The sequence below is a fragment of the Paroedura picta genome, chromosome 4 (assembly GCF_049243985.1).
Source record: "Paroedura picta isolate Pp20150507F chromosome 4, Ppicta_v3.0, whole genome shotgun sequence".
Lineage (NCBI taxonomy): Eukaryota > Metazoa > Chordata > Lepidosauria > Squamata > Gekkonidae > Paroedura > Paroedura picta.
In genome coordinates this window covers 67,458,700-67,474,126 of record NC_135372.1, presented here as the reverse complement: position 1 = coordinate 67,474,126, position 15,427 = coordinate 67,458,700, and the positions used below count along the sequence as shown (strand labels likewise).

General features: G+C 41.6%; 1 protein-coding gene across 2 annotated transcripts in view; it reads left to right on the top strand.

Moving 5' to 3' along the window:
* Positions 1-13,553, top strand: part of PTGFR (prostaglandin F receptor) — a 42,467-nt gene extending 28,914 nt beyond the window's left edge. Inside the window, exon 3 of one of the 2 annotated variants that reach the window (XM_077333239.1) lies at positions 1,111-13,553. In XM_077333239.1, coding sequence (XP_077189354.1) covers positions 1,111-1,413 — 303 coding nt within the window. In that variant the 3' untranslated portion in view covers positions 1,414-13,553. The remainder of the gene's footprint in view (positions 1-1,110) is intronic. The other variant, XM_077333242.1, reaches the window with a different exon arrangement.
* Positions 13,554-15,427: the final 1,874 nt, after the last annotated feature.

The window sequence follows — 15,427 nt, the reverse complement described above, 5'->3', positions numbered from 1 at the left end:
TCACTCAGTTTTCAGTTCCTATTCCTATTGCATTGTTCATCTGTTGTCTAGTACTGTATGATTACATTTTAAGAATCTTTTTGTACTCTATAAACCTTGAGTTTCAGTTAGAAAACTAGGCTATAAATAGGTAAATAAATAAATATGGTATTAATGTAATATTTCACATTTTTATGTGATTTCTTGCTAGATCTTAGAGAGAAAAAATGAATGAAACAATAATGTTTAATTGGAAGAGGTACAGCATTTTGATACTAGACTCACTGAGATACATTTTTGGTGGTTTACGTTGGATCTATGAATATATGAAGGGACTGTAGTTGGGACTCACTTTCCCCACAGGCATTCATCAGCAGCAAGAAAATTGTTCATGCACTGTAGGATCTAATTTGGGTTGGGTCCATAGTGCCAGGTGAGTGTGTTACAGCACACAACGGGCTTTACTACTAGTTACAATATAAAGGGAAAGGCTTCCTTTAGAAAAGATTTCATAGAGACACAGAAGGACTTAGCCAATCTTAGGTGAATCTCTGATCTCAAAGAAGAATGTACCCAGTGGATGCAGCATTATAAAAGCAGGTTTAGCTCTTTATTCTGGTATGCTGCTCCGGGATTTCTCAGTTGTATGCCAATTCTGAGGCAATCTGCTGCAAATCTGCTTACCATATTTGGCAGCGTATAAGATGACTGGGCGTATAAGACGACCCCCCACGATTTCCACTCAAAATATAGAGTTTGTTACATTACATTACAGTACTATGGGCCACTATGGGCAGCTATGTCTATCCCAACTGAAGTGCACCCGGCGTATAGGATGACCCCCCACTTGGAGGCATCTTTTTCAGGGGAAAATAGTAGTCTTATACGCCAGCAAATACTGTAATTCTTATGAGGTCTTTATGGTGATACATTGCTAAAAGAATAACCCTAAACAGGTCTTTTCAGTATCTCACTCAGGTCTATTTAATGGAGTTATCTCCAAGGATTTTTTCCCCTTCGGATTGCACTGTTAATTCCATATCAAGGGTAATTTTCATATCATTCCAGTGTTTAAGATACTATTTTGTGATGTTGTAGTTGATGCATAATAAAACTTGTTTCATTTTGTAGGTGACCATGGCCAGTATTGGAATAAGTGAAAATCATTCTCGGGAATCCTGTGAAACAATACTTTTTGCTCTTCGAATGGCAACATGGAATCAAATTTTAGATCCATGGGTTTATATTCTTCTAAGAAAAGCTGTTCTTAAAAAACTCTTCAAGATTGCTAGGAGATGCTGTGGTGTGCACCTCATTAACTTTCATATGTGGGAACTCAGCTCTATTAAAAATTCTTTAAGAATTGCCGCAATTTCTGATTCACCAGGTACTTCCAAACAAATGAATCAGGAGCCACTAAATTCAACGGGGTAATAAAATGTAATACAGAGAACAGTGAAATGAGGGGATAATGGAGCACCCCTGTATTTGATAGCATGTGAGTGAGCTAGCATTTTCTGTTTTTATAAACAAAAATTTGGTTTCTTTTCTTGATGTTTACCAATCTGGAGTTGTTATTATTTTTAAGGAGGCTGTTTATGTAATCTTCTGTTTCAAATTGTGGTGCCAAAGACTCAGGACTACATTACAGAATGGAAAAGCATCTATTCAGAAAATTACTGCATGCGAGACAATTTAAAGCTGTGTTAAAATCAGAATGTTAAACAGGGTGATATCAACAACTCTTGATGTTTTTAGGTTTCTAAAAAGAATATAGACACAAACCAGCCAAGCTAAGAATTTTGAAGTCCTAAATTCTTCAGTGGAAGTGATTTAAGAAGCATTTATTTCTTACATTGAAATAAATCATGCTTAACTTTGTCTAATTCTGTCTGATAGAGCACAAATATAGAAGATATATTTTGAAATGGGTGTTCCATTAAAGACCTAACTCCTCAGAAGGAAGATAAGGTTACTACAAATTTAAAGGGTAGAAGAAAAACCATATAATAGCCCCAAACCTGTGAAGTGTGAGTAGTGAAAGTTACAAACCATAAGTCTGAACTGTAAATTTAAGAATCTATGATAATTTTATTTCAGAGAAGCCACAGGAAGATGGAATGGTTTGAATTATGCCAATAATTCTTAGTTAGGAGTGTTTAAATCTTTTTTTTTCATGCTATTTCCTGGATCAAAATTCTCCTCTTGTGACTATTTGTTTCAGTAGGCAATAAAGATAGGAGTATTTATCTTGACTAGGGCTAATAATTGTTTTTTTGGTAAACTCCTCTGTTCAAGTGCTATGCCCCATACTCCGCCCAATTTAAATTTATATTAATGTCATCAGGAAATCTGATTTTCTCTCTTGCCTTGTGTCTACTTGCAGCCTTATTATGTAGAACCTTTTAAGTTAGATTTATAATTTTTAAAAATATTATTTGTGCTGAAAACAAGAATTAGGGAAAAAACCCTAACAGAGTCAGTCAACCTTCAGAACAATACATTGTGACAGAAATTCTGCTGCACTACATTAATTGTAGATTATTTATTGGCCATTGCAATACCATGATATTTTCATTCTAGTAACATGAATATAAAGTTATGTTAATTGTTGTGAAGCCTTAGAAGTGCAGCAAATTCCTATGTATCATGTAAACAGTTCTATTTATTGTAAAGTTTCATGTGCCAAATGTTAGCTTTGATAGCCCAAATTCATTGTTAATTCAGTTTGTGGCCATGTGGATCCACATCTTTTAAAAATCATTAACATGAAAAACAAATCATCCATGGGTTTAATTGAGCTCAGAATCAAACAATTGTTTTGTTTAAATAATACAACAAATTATTATGACAATGTGAGAATTTCCAGGCACTTGGTTTCATCTAAACAGCAAATAACTACTTCAGTCTTTTAGTCTTTGACTCTAAAGAGTTTGCCTGAATTAGGAAATCTAGCTTCTTAGCGATGTTTCACATCACAATTTAAACACATAATAGTATGGTCAAACTGAGTCTGAAGTTCCTATTCTAACATTTCAGTAAGCTGCAGAAACAGAAAATGAAGTAGTGGAAGAGGAACTATTTCTATTCTCTAAGCCATGAAACTCAACAAAGCAAAGCTGTGAAAGCTTCTAATAAGAATGTATTAATTCATCAGCTTAATATGATCAGTAGCCTTAAATGTTGGGGGAGCCAGCACCATATTTTTAGGTGCCAGCCTTGTGCAGTTCTGCGATCTCTAGTATCTCAGGCATCCAAGTGCCTAGGATTTTTCCTGCCTTGTATATGCTTGTTCAGCTTTTTAAAGTAAGAACATTGTTGATGTTAACCAGAAGCGTTAATTTGTTTACAAGCAAAACTCATAGCAGTAGAAAATTTGTGAGTGTACTTGCATGTCACAAGCCTGGCCTTGAATTGTTTTATTTTTTTGACAAGTTTAATAAGCATGTAAAATGCTACCACTGCTGCTGCTATTACTATTAATATGTTATTGTTTTCATACCAGCAACGCTCTGTGTATGTACAGAACAAAAAGGCAATATCACCCAGAAGGTTTATAGTCTGTGTTACATAAACAGGAAAAGAGCAGGGCTTGATAAAAGATTAGCACAGATAAAGCCAGCACAATATGATCTACCATAGCTGATTCCACACAGAGATCATTCTCTGGTTCAGTAATTCTAGTTCTTTCTTTCTTTCTTTCTTTCTTTCTTTCTTTCTTTCTTTCTTTCTTTCTTTCTTTCTTTCTTTCTTTCTTTCTTTCTTTCTTTCTTTCTTTCTTTCTTTCTTTCTTTCTTTGTAAAAACTCCACTTTATTAGTCCTGGAGAAAACATGCTTCCCAGCTTTGCATGTGTTCAGATAGGAAGGTATGTTTTTTCACTGAGTAAAATAAATACTTTTTCATTCCTTCCTCTGTGGGTTCCCCTTATGATTCTAGCAAACTAAGAGAAAAATTATGCACAGGAAAAAGCTAACAAAATCAGCTTCCTGAAAAAGATTGGTGTAAAAGTGGTTTCACGAACTACTGGGGAATAATCTATCACTACAATGCTAAATTGATATATCAATATTTTAGAGCTTTTTTTAAAAAATAAGGGAGGTGCTGTGACACCACTGATGATAGCACCTCCCTTGAAAATTCTCATTACTGAAGGATAATGTGCAGAAGAAAATTAACTGACTGCACAACTGTGAAGATACACAGGGAGGGCAGATATGTGGAAGAAATGTACCCAAACCAATTGCAAGTCTTGTGGATTGTCTGCTAAAAAAATCATACGTCAAGCATGCAGAAACGGTCTGTTCTGAAACCAACAAAATTTGACAACTGGCAGCTGGTTTCTTCTGATCTCCTGCTTATAATTTGAAAAGTTCCTAAAATGCTGTCATACCCCTTCCCATAAACAATTGTTGGCTAATTCTTTTTTTCAATTTTGATGACCATGATTGGGCATCCTGTACCTACCAATAATTATCATTTCCAAGAGATTCAAGTATTGCTAATTGTTGCCTAGCAGGAGGGCATGATACAGCCCACAGAGAAAAGATGCGACACAATATCTTTGGAAGAAATAAGGCCACAGCTTTATTATAACTTCTAAAGGAGCGTTGGTGTGGCATGAGGAAGAATCCAACAGAAATGATCAGCAGACTGCAGATAACCCAAGGTCCCACTAAGGCATTACCCTGGAGTGTGGAAACCCTTGCCACCCTTGGCTTAATGGGGATCCAATGGGTGTAAGCCTCTGTCTGGCTTTCCAAACCACCTGGCAATGCAAGCCTGCCTTCCCAGTCGAACTGGCACCCAGCTTGCATATGTGCCATCTCTTAAGGAGACTCCAAAGACAGGAGAGACTGATTCACAGACCTGTCTCCCCTAAAAGAATCCTCCCATGCCAAACTGCCTGCTGTGACAAAACAACATGATAAAACTTTAAAACTTGTACAATGAATCAACAATTATACAACAGCATGCTGCATAGGGAAGGAGGGTGGGAAGCTTCCTGCTGCGACACCAGGGAGGAAAGAGGCTGAGCTCGTATGCTCAGCCTCTTTTAAAGGCGTTGGTGATGCCACTCCTCCCCCTTGCCCGACGGACACACCGCGTGCCTCAGCGAGCCTCTTAACAGAGGTTCACCCTACTGATACATCTATGAATGCATCTTCCAGCTACCAGCTTGCTCCTTCAGGAGCCTCCGATGAGTTGCAACTCCAATTCTGGAGGAGTGTTATGTAACTGCATTTTTCAACAGGTATAGCATTGTGTTATTCTTCAGTAGTGCATACCTGTACATAATTTTTTTTAAAAAAGTTGGGCAGCTTCCACAATAGTTGGGTAATCTTCATCCAGTGTAAAAGGGAAGCAGTAAATAATTAAGTGTCCTATGGCATATAGAATCTTTGTTACAAGCCCATATTAAACAACCATCACAGTAGCAATATAACTACTACAGAGAAGAAAAATAAAAACACCCTTGTGTGGAATCTGTGCTTATCAAATGCGATCCAATAGCTATCATGGTTTTATAGATATTTTCCTGCTTTTGCAATCCAAGGCAGAGTCTGCACTTACTTTTTTTATTCCATTGTCAATCCTGTTCAGATCGCTTTGAACTCGGGGGGCTTTTTGCACGCCTTCAAAATCGCACAATGGTTGCTAATTGAAAACGCTATTGATTTGCCATAATGCACGACGTCGTCGACAATCTGCCACACACCTGAAACCAATCTGCAAAAAGCGCTTCCTTGTAGCGCTTTCAGGGAAATCCCCAAAAGTGGATTCACCCTCCGGAAAGCGATACACTCCTGCAGCCAATCTGCAACAATAGCGAAAAAGACCTGTGCGTTAACATTGTTGTGGTTTCTACAAAGTCCCTCCCCCTGGTTCTCTTCTCTGATCTTCCGGCGAAGCGATCGCCATTTTTTTTTCTCCGAGCGAGCGGGGATAAACGCACCAGCGAGCCTCTTTCTGTTTAGAGGCTTCCCTGGCTTCAGTCCTTCCCCTTTAGTCACTAAGCACAAACCACAGAAAAGCCCGTTTGCTGATGTATTTTCCCATTAATTTTTACACATTCATTCAGCCGAAAATCGGGCCCGTGAGAGGGGGGGGGATTTTTTTTTTTCACTCAGAGGCAGCGTGGCAACGATCAAACGATCAAACGACAGCTCAAACACATTAGGCAGCTGGATGGGTCTCTCCGTTGCAACGAATCTACACAGATTCGTTACAATGGGTCTTTTTTTTTTAAACCTTTCTTAAAGGGAAAGGGGCTGTTTGGGAGCATGCTAACGGCTGCCCATTGGCTGCTTGACGGCCAGGGGCGGGACGAGCTTGGCAATAGCGCTTCCTTTCTAGCGATTTCTGCCGAGACTGGAAGCCTGTGGGAAACGCTACAAAACGCAACTGGATTCCACTACAAAGGCAGATATGCCTAACGACGAATTCCACTATTTTAAATGGCGATTTTTCATTCAGTGACCAATTTGCTACAAAGATCCCGGTGCGTAAAGCCCCCGGGTCTTCCTCTTCCCTCCCTCCCCATTGAAACAGGAAAGTCTTCTGCATGTGGTTAGGGAGGCTCAGAAGAGGGGTGGGGGCAAATGGAGACTCTTTTCTTGAAGGGGGGGAACGAAGAAGGCACAAAAAAAATCCAAGGCCGACAGAAGTTGAGAGAACTTAGGGGCTTCTCCTTTAAGGCAGGCATGTCACATGACCATCTGTAGCCAATCACGGGTCCTCTACCACGGAGGAGAGCCCAGATTCAAAACAATGTGATTTTCTGAATATATTCAGGATTAAAAGCAGTCTAAAATATCGCATAATAAAGGTAGGGTCACTCCGGATCAATCCTTCTTGCTGCAGAAGGAAAATTTAAATCGCCGAAAATCCAAACGGAAATCGCATTCTGTGTAGAGGGCAGGGACTGAATCGATCTGGGGTTGGAATAAAAGCTCCGTGCAGTTTACACCCAAGTCAAGCAGTGACAGTAGGTTCTGCTTCTGGTGGGTCATTTTCTATATAGTTGGTCATCTATGTATAAAAGAACAGAGTTTTTGTAGGTCAACAAAGATACATTGACCCAGGAAGGGAAGATAGGTTAAAGCAATTGAGTCTTTAGTATCAGAATAAAATATATGAACTGGGGCAGAGGAGAAGAGGACTTGAGGAGCTTATCAAGCTATGTACCATTATATGCTATTAAACTGAATATGTCTTAAATCTGTCACTGCAAAGTGTCAGACAATTTATGGTGAACGAAAGAGAGTTCTCCATATCAAATAAATTCTAACACTGTTCAGCACCACTGAGATGACTTGGGAAGCCAGTGCTAAAATGGGTCTCTTAATGGTAGAAAATAGAATGTCAGTGTATCAAATGGTCTTCGTTTTTAAAATATTTCTGGGTGAGAAATCTACTTCTGAGAATGCAGACTGATGTGCAGCTGTACAATTGTAGATATGCTTGACTAGTGGGAAAAGCATGTGTTTTTTTTCCATTTTGTCATTTGGATAAATATTGATGTGTATATTTTTCATTCCAACTGAATTATTAACAAATTATGTATATTTGTTTTGTATTCATCAATGTATTGATACAGATTGAATGTAAGACACAGTGCCTCATTAAACTTATTACAATGTGCTTTTGGAGTAATGACATTTTTGTAATGGCAAGGGGAAGCTTTAAATTCTGAGAAATAGTTGCAATGCTATGAAAGGTACAGAGATATCATACATGTTACCCTAAATATTTTTGGAACCACATGATTTGGAGATTTAGTATTTACTCCTTGCTTTATGCCTTTAAGAATTGTTCCTTTTGCTGCTTTGGAAGAAATATGACGTCATTATACTTGCGTACAGACTCTATTTACTGGTTACAGAATTCCGTTGTGCATGTTCCTAATCCTTTACCTTTTACCTTTTGCATGAAAAGAATTCATGACTGGAAGGAACTGGCACATTACTGGACATTAACAAATTTAACACCATTGCTTACAGTCTGAATTTAACAAATATTTTTTTTCACTAAAAAACTGTCTAATTTTCTGGTACAACAATCGTGCTCTGATGTTCCAACAGCTATTTATACTTCAGATATCATTAATGTTCATTGGCCCTAATGTGGATGGCTAGGCTAGCCTGATCTCATCAGATCTTGGAAACGAAACAATGTTTGCTCTGGTTATTACTTGGATGGGTTACTACAAAGGAAGCAGTTGGAAAGGCAGACCCCCTCTGTTTGTCTCTTGCCTTGAAAACCCCATGGAATTGTCATAGGTTGGCTGTGATTCAACATCTTGCTACCACCAGTGTTTATTCAGTTATCATTCATGATGATTTTTCTCATCCGCAGTAATTTTAGTTTGCCTTTTCATCTAATAGTGGGAATATATATTTATCAATATCAGGTTTTAAGTGATATACTTTTAAACCTGAAAACTTGATTAGGTGACTTAAAATATGTTGCTTAAGAAATAACTAGGAATGTGCAGCCTGCCCGTGAGTGAAGTCCCACAGCATGAGGTTACTACCAATCCCTCCTCCCCAAGTAGGACTACATAGGATGACATTTAAATGAATCCTTTTCTTCCTGTGAGGATTTCTTAAAATGTAAAGTTAAGTCACAGATAAAATGTCTTAAAGGTCAAACAAATGTGAAGGCATGTTATGGATTCTGTTTATTACCAATGCCTATGATGACATAGCACATACTTTTCTTACCAAGCTTTTTTGGAAGATCATGATGCTGGCCTAATTAATTTATTCCTTCATTATATGTCTTATCTGTTCTACATAATGTATTTCTGGTAGGGCCTTGGAGGAGGAGCGTGTCTCATGGCTTAAGTGCCACTCGGCACTTAACACCCACTCAGGGCGGCTGTCCTGCCCCTGAGTGCCTACTTGGTTATTTTTTGTTCTTGCCATGTTTTACTTATTTTCAGCACTTAAAAACGGAAATACAGATAGTAACAAAAAAAAAACCTGCTGAAAATCTTTAAGGAATATCTGAATGGGCGATATGAGGGTAGATTGGAAAATACCATTCTGACAAACCACATGCACTCCTACTCTGTACTCTGAGAGTTACAGTCACACCTATGCCAATCGATATCAATGGATCAAATGCTTGTACAGGATCAAGGACTGCTGTGATATGCAGAAAAGACAGGAAACAACTTTTAAGGCAGCCAGAGTGCCATCGGATGGCTGAGGTCAGAGATGGGGAAGTGTTTCATCCCCCTTGGGTTAGCGGGGTCAGGTGCTACTTGAGCAGATAAGGCTTACATGTTCCTCTTGTAAGTCCATCTCTTTTATTGATAATGGAAGGGGGAATACAGAAGGAAAGGGCTTGGAGGGACCAGGGCACTCCTCTGAGCTACTTGAGGATTTCCCAGAGCTGCTTTCCCATCTGTGTCTTCTTGACAGCTGTCTGCCACCTCTCCCTCCTCTTCTGGCCAAGGTGGTTCCCTTTCCTTGCGCTTGGAGTCTCCCTCCGTCTTGCCTTCTGTTTATCAATCCTTCCTCACATTCCTTTCTCTCACTTGTTGCTCTTTTTCTCTCTCTCCTTTCTGACACCCATCTCATTGTGTTCTGTTTCCTTCCTTTTATCCTCTCCCTTTCTAGCCCCTCTTATCCTTAACCTCTGGGTGAGGTTACTTCAACTCCACCCTCCTGCTCAGACTCTCATCCCTCCTTCCCTGCCTCCCTCTTCCTCCATGCCAGTGGGATTGGGGATTGGACTTGTGTTTCCCCCATCCCTGGCCCTGGGGCTCAGCAGCTCACTCTTCCCTGGATGTCCATTTCCTCCAGCCCTTCCCTGGCTGCCCTGGTGAGTTTGGATGTTGGCCCTTGGTCTTGAGTTAGTGGACTGGACTGTTTGTGAGCCCCAAGCCTATCTTGGCATGGTGAGTCAGATCTCCTATGTTTGTGGTTGAAGGTAGAAGCTATGCAGGTGGGGCTTCTGTCCCCTTGGTGCTTTTGAGCCTCAGATTCCTTGGCTCCCCCTTGGTCTTGATGAAGGTGTCAGGAGCAGCACTGGGTGCTTGGGAGCTGTCAGGAGGTTCAAGCTCCTAGCCTGGAAGCTGGAAGCAGGGGAGAGTTGCTAGCACCAGGTAATCCAGACATAATCCATGTCAATGCAGGTCAACCAATACAAGTGATACATGGCAAAATCATAAAATATGGCTTTGATATCCAACAGCCCATGGCAAGGCAGATCAAGAAATATGGGTAATGTATGGCAAAAACATAAAATATGGTTTTGACATCCTCACAAAATATGCAGCTCTTTAGTTTGGTACTATAGTCTATTTTACATATGATTAGTTTTTGAAACTGAGATTTGGCCCATGGGTGATTGTTCAAATTGTGAGTTTCCTTGTCAAAAGCTAGTTTCATTCTATTCTGGCCAGATGTCTCTGTAGCTGGGGACACCATTAGATTGGTGTCAAGGAATAAGCTAAAGTTAAGTCAGGATGTCTGCATTTTACATCAAATGAAATAATAGTTTAAGACTAACTGATTAGTAAACCAACTTTAATTCACCATAGCCAGAGTTAGTAAAATGGCTCACGTTTGAAAAATTAATTTATAATTAATTAATTAATTTAAAATTAAGCCATGGTTAAGCATTACAGTTGTAGGGCTGGGGTGAACTGTTCAGCCTAAATAAAGTAATCTCCATGCACCCATATGCCTTCCTTCAACAGGAACAAGAAGTCCTGTATCTCACAAAGAGACTGAACTTATGCATAAACCGTTTGAGCCCATGGTAAAGTGTGACTTGTCTGCTTTATCATATAAAACTGAATTCGTGGTAACAACTTCCTCAACACACAAAATCGGAGAACAGCATATTCTATCTTGTGATTCCTCCTTTGACTAAATTTCATACAGATAAAGTGGTATTTGGTCCCAACATGGAATTTTTACTGAAAGTTTCCCACATCACATATTACCAGTATTTTTTTCCAGCTAGCCAAATTAGGACCAAATCGGGTTACTATGATGACAATGATCACTGCTAAGGCTAATTATGAGATCTGGCAAGGATACATGGATTTAGTAATTCTGACTTTAACTGTAATTACTAATCAATTTTTTTCTTGTCTCCTTGGATGGTTCTGCCTTTTGTCATGTTTCTAATAAAGAGAGGTCAAGGAAATGATTGTCCTCATGCAGTCTTTCAGTACAAAGAAATCTAGTTGTACACAATGGCCATTGAACTCAATAGTGCTGTCCCATTGATTTCAATGTGACTAAGTGATGTGTTTTTTGGACTGAGGCAATGAATAATATATACCTCTGTACCAGACCCTGTACACCTGTCATCAAATGTAGCATCCCTCTTCTGTTAGCTTCATTGTATAGTACTTCAGAGAATACGTTCTATGCAATCCAACTTTTGTAGTAACTCCCAGTGCCCAGTTTGTGGTTTTCAATAGGGATTCCCAAGGATTTGGATTTAACATTAGAAAATGGGGTTAATTACCAGAACTGTTTCAGGAACCAATGATTCTCAGTTTTAAAAACTAAGTGGAATCAACATTTTTTATTAAAAGGAGCAATATAAACTGTTTCTATCTAATATTTCCAGTGAGGAGGTTATGGATCTTGTCAGATCTCAGAAGCTAAGCAAATCAATACTTGGGTGGGAGACTACCAGGGAAGACCTTTCAGAGGAAGGCAGTGACAAACAACCTCTGCTTAATCAAGTGCCTTGAAAACTTATGGGGTTGTCGTACATTTGCTGTGACCTGATGACACTTTACACACCTACACACACATTTTCATCATGGCAGGATGAAGTTTTCTTTCTTTTAGAAGAAATTACAAATAGAAATGGCTTCTCTGGAAAGTTGGATGGGTGAAAGAAGACTAAGAAAATAGGTAATTAGCAAACTCTGTTAGACAGCTCTAGCTTTCCCACTTATTGTCCAGTCCTTGCTGTAGTCCACCCTCCCAACCTTCTTGTCCGCAAGTATTGAAGAGACCATGCAGATCTCTCTCTCTCTCTCTCTCTCTCTCTCTCTCTCTCTCTCTCTCTCTCTCTCTCCGTGTGTATGTGTGTGTGTGAGTGAAGGGGCTTGTGCCCCTTCCCTCCTATACTTGTTGTCAACCTTCCCTTGTTGGCAATGGTTTGAGGTGTTGGCTGGGGAGACCTATGTGTGCGCTAGTTACTATATGGACCCCTCTCCCCTGTCCACTAACTCTCTAGTTCAGTCAGGTGTTTTAGTCTACGTGTGACTAAACAGCCAGGTGCCTGGGTAAGAACATTTTACTCACAGCCTGAGATTTTTTCCACTAGCAAATATATCCGCATCTTTGGTAGTTTAGAAAAGTTGAGATCATTTTCAATTAAAAGGAGTTAAAAACATTTCTTTGTTCCCTTGGCCACCACTGAATTTGAAGAATATACTATGCCTAGGGAATACCAATAATAGCTGCTAAATCTCTAGGAATCTTATAACAACAAATGTGGCCTGGAACATTGCTTTTATGATATTTTATTATTATTATATTATTATAATAACTGAGCTATAACAGAAGATACCGGCTTTTGGTGAGGCGTGGTGACTTCTGGTGGTCTGTGTGTGACCCAGTAATGGAATAGCCAATGGTAGAGAACAGCCTTCATATGTTTTGGGTTACCTTTGACAACATAGCAAAGGAAAAAAAAGCCATATCCTGCACAATAATGAACCATGCAGTTCTAGCCCAGAAGACATCACCTTTAAGCGATAAACACTAGACATCAATGTCCTGAGGGGACAAACTGAAAGTTTGCGTCATCGTTGTGGTGGCTATAAGGGAACCTCTCCCATTTAAAAGACAATTTAAAATGCTAGATTCAAATGAGTAGCATTGTTGGTCTGAAGTAGCACAATAAAATCAGAGTCCAGTGGCACCTTTAAGACCACAAAGATTTATTCAAGGCGTGAGTTTTTGAGTGCAAGCACTCTTCCTCAGACAGTCTGGCTCACGCCTTGAATAAATCTTTGTTGGTCTTAAAGGTGCTACTGGACTCTGATTTTATTTTAAAACTAGATTATAAGCCCATTTTAAAGAGTAATAAAATGGGCGCTAGGAGGGCTCAGGCAAGGGCACGGCGATGGCGAAAGGGGTCTGTGTGGGCGGGGAGTCAGGCGGAAGAGAGGCATGGGGGGTGCTGGTGGCACAGTAGGCGTCGGAGAGTGTAACGCGGCGTAACTAACCTGGGGCACAGCAGTGGCGGCCAGAAGGAGGCGAGGAAGGCATCTGCAGCCATGGCGCAGTGGACGGGTGGCGAGGGCTGGGTGCGGTGCGGGGCCCTGCGGCGCGGCTCCTACCGCAGGAAAGTAAAGGCTAGGCGGCGATGGCTGGAGGCGCGGCTTAGCACGGAGCCTTCTCCCAGCCGGCGGAGCGGCCAGGCCGCGTCCCCGACGCTGCAAGGCTGCTCCGCCGGCCGACAGAAGGCTTCCCGGCCCACCCGCCACCCGAGGCTCTCTGGAGCCTTCTGCCAGCTGGTGGAGCGGCCTCGCAGCATCTACGACGCTGCGAGGCCGCTCCATCAGCTGAGAGAAGGCTTCCCGGCCCACCCCCACCCGAGGCTCTCTGGAGCCTTCTCTCGGCCGGCGGAGCGGCCTCACAGCGTCTACGACGCTGCGAGGCCGCTCCGCCGGCCGAGAGAAGGCTTCCCGGCCCACCCCCCACCCAAGGCTCTCTGGAGCCTTCTGCCGGCAGGCGGAGCGGCCGAGAGAAGGCTTCCCGGCCCACCCCCCAGCCGAGGCTCTCACCGAGGCCGCTCCGCCATATTCCCTGGGCGGGTGAAGCAGCCAATGGGGCGGGATTGACACTCAGAGGGGCCAATCAGGAGCCGTTTTGCAGCTCCTGATTGGCCCCTCCGAGTTTTTATCCCGGACAGGGCCCGCCCTAACTCCTCCCACACAGCCCTTACTGCTTTATTCAGTCCGTGGCGCTCCCCTCCACGGGGCTGTTTAAAGATGCTGTGAGGGCTCACTCCTAATTAGGTATGCGGCATGGTGCTCTTGTCCCCTGCTCTTTTCCAAGTACAAAAATAACATTTTAATGTAGAATGTCACAGATTTATTAGCATTTGAAATGTGTATTGGGCAGGACAAGAGCACCATGTTGTGGGCCTGATCATGATCTGGCTTTCACAGCATTTCAAAGTGTCTTTAAAATGTCAGTGGTGTCCTTTGTGATAGCTCCAAAGACACAATTAAATTTAGTTTGGCTCTTAAAACTGATGAATCAGTTGAGCATAGGCAAATCTATCATATGCAAAGTCTTAAACAGGGAGATGATAAAGAATTAATAACTGAATTCCTGAAGCCAAGTTTTTGTTAGTGATTGGCCCTGACTGCATGGGTATCTAGGGATGAGCATTAGAAGAAGAAGAAGAAGAAGAAGAAGAAGAAGAAGAAGAAGAAGAAGAAGAAGAAGAAGAAGAAGAAGAAGAGTTGGTTCTTATATGCCGCTTTCCCCTACCCGAAGGAGGCTCAAAGCGGCTTACAGTCCTTCCCATTCCTCTCCCCACAACAGACACCCTGTGGGGTGGGTGAGGCTTAGAGAGCCCTGATATCACTGCTTGGTCAGAACAGTTTTATCAGTGCTGTGGCGAGCCCAAGGTCACCCAGCTGGTTGCATGTGGGGGAGCGCAGAATCGAACCTGGCATGCCAGATTAGAAGTCCGCACTCCTAACCACTACACCAAACTTAGCCAGTTCACAAGCCGCATTATGACACAAATTTGTCCCCCCCCCCAAACTGAGCAGAGTAGTGTGGCCATCAGCTGTTAAATTTAAATGACTACTTGCCAGACATTTTAGTAGTCTGTAACCTGACTGTTTCATCTTTGGGCTCTGTTCTGTTGGGGTATTATTTTTTTATTAATTTATTATTGGACTACCCTGGGGTGGTTCACAACAATAAAATACAATTAAAATTGAACCAGAAAAAACAACCTCCCCCTAACCCCCACCTGCCATGCAATGACTGGAAAGGTGGGGTGGTTTGAGGGGGAGCCCAATTGATGTTCTGCCATCTAGCCTTAACCAAATGCCTGGTTGAAGAGCTCCATCTTGTAGGCCCTACGGAACTGCGAGAGCTCCAACAGGGCCTTCATCTCTTCAGGGAGCTCATTCCGCCAGGTTGGGGCCAGGAGTCGAAAGTCCCTGGCCTTGGTTGAGACTAGGCAAATCTCTCTTGGTTTAACCTCTTGAGCCTGTTTAATTTGCAGAGTGTAATGCCCTGTTAGGAGCATAAGGAGTCTAACAACTCGTGATCAACGACATCAAATGCTGCTGACAGATCAAGCATCATGAGGAGCTCCCGTCCCGCCTCTATCTAGCTGGTGCCGGAGATCATCCATAAGGGCAACCAGAACAGTCTCAACCAGGTTGCCAGGTCAGAAGCCAGACTGGAATGGATCACTTGCCGAGG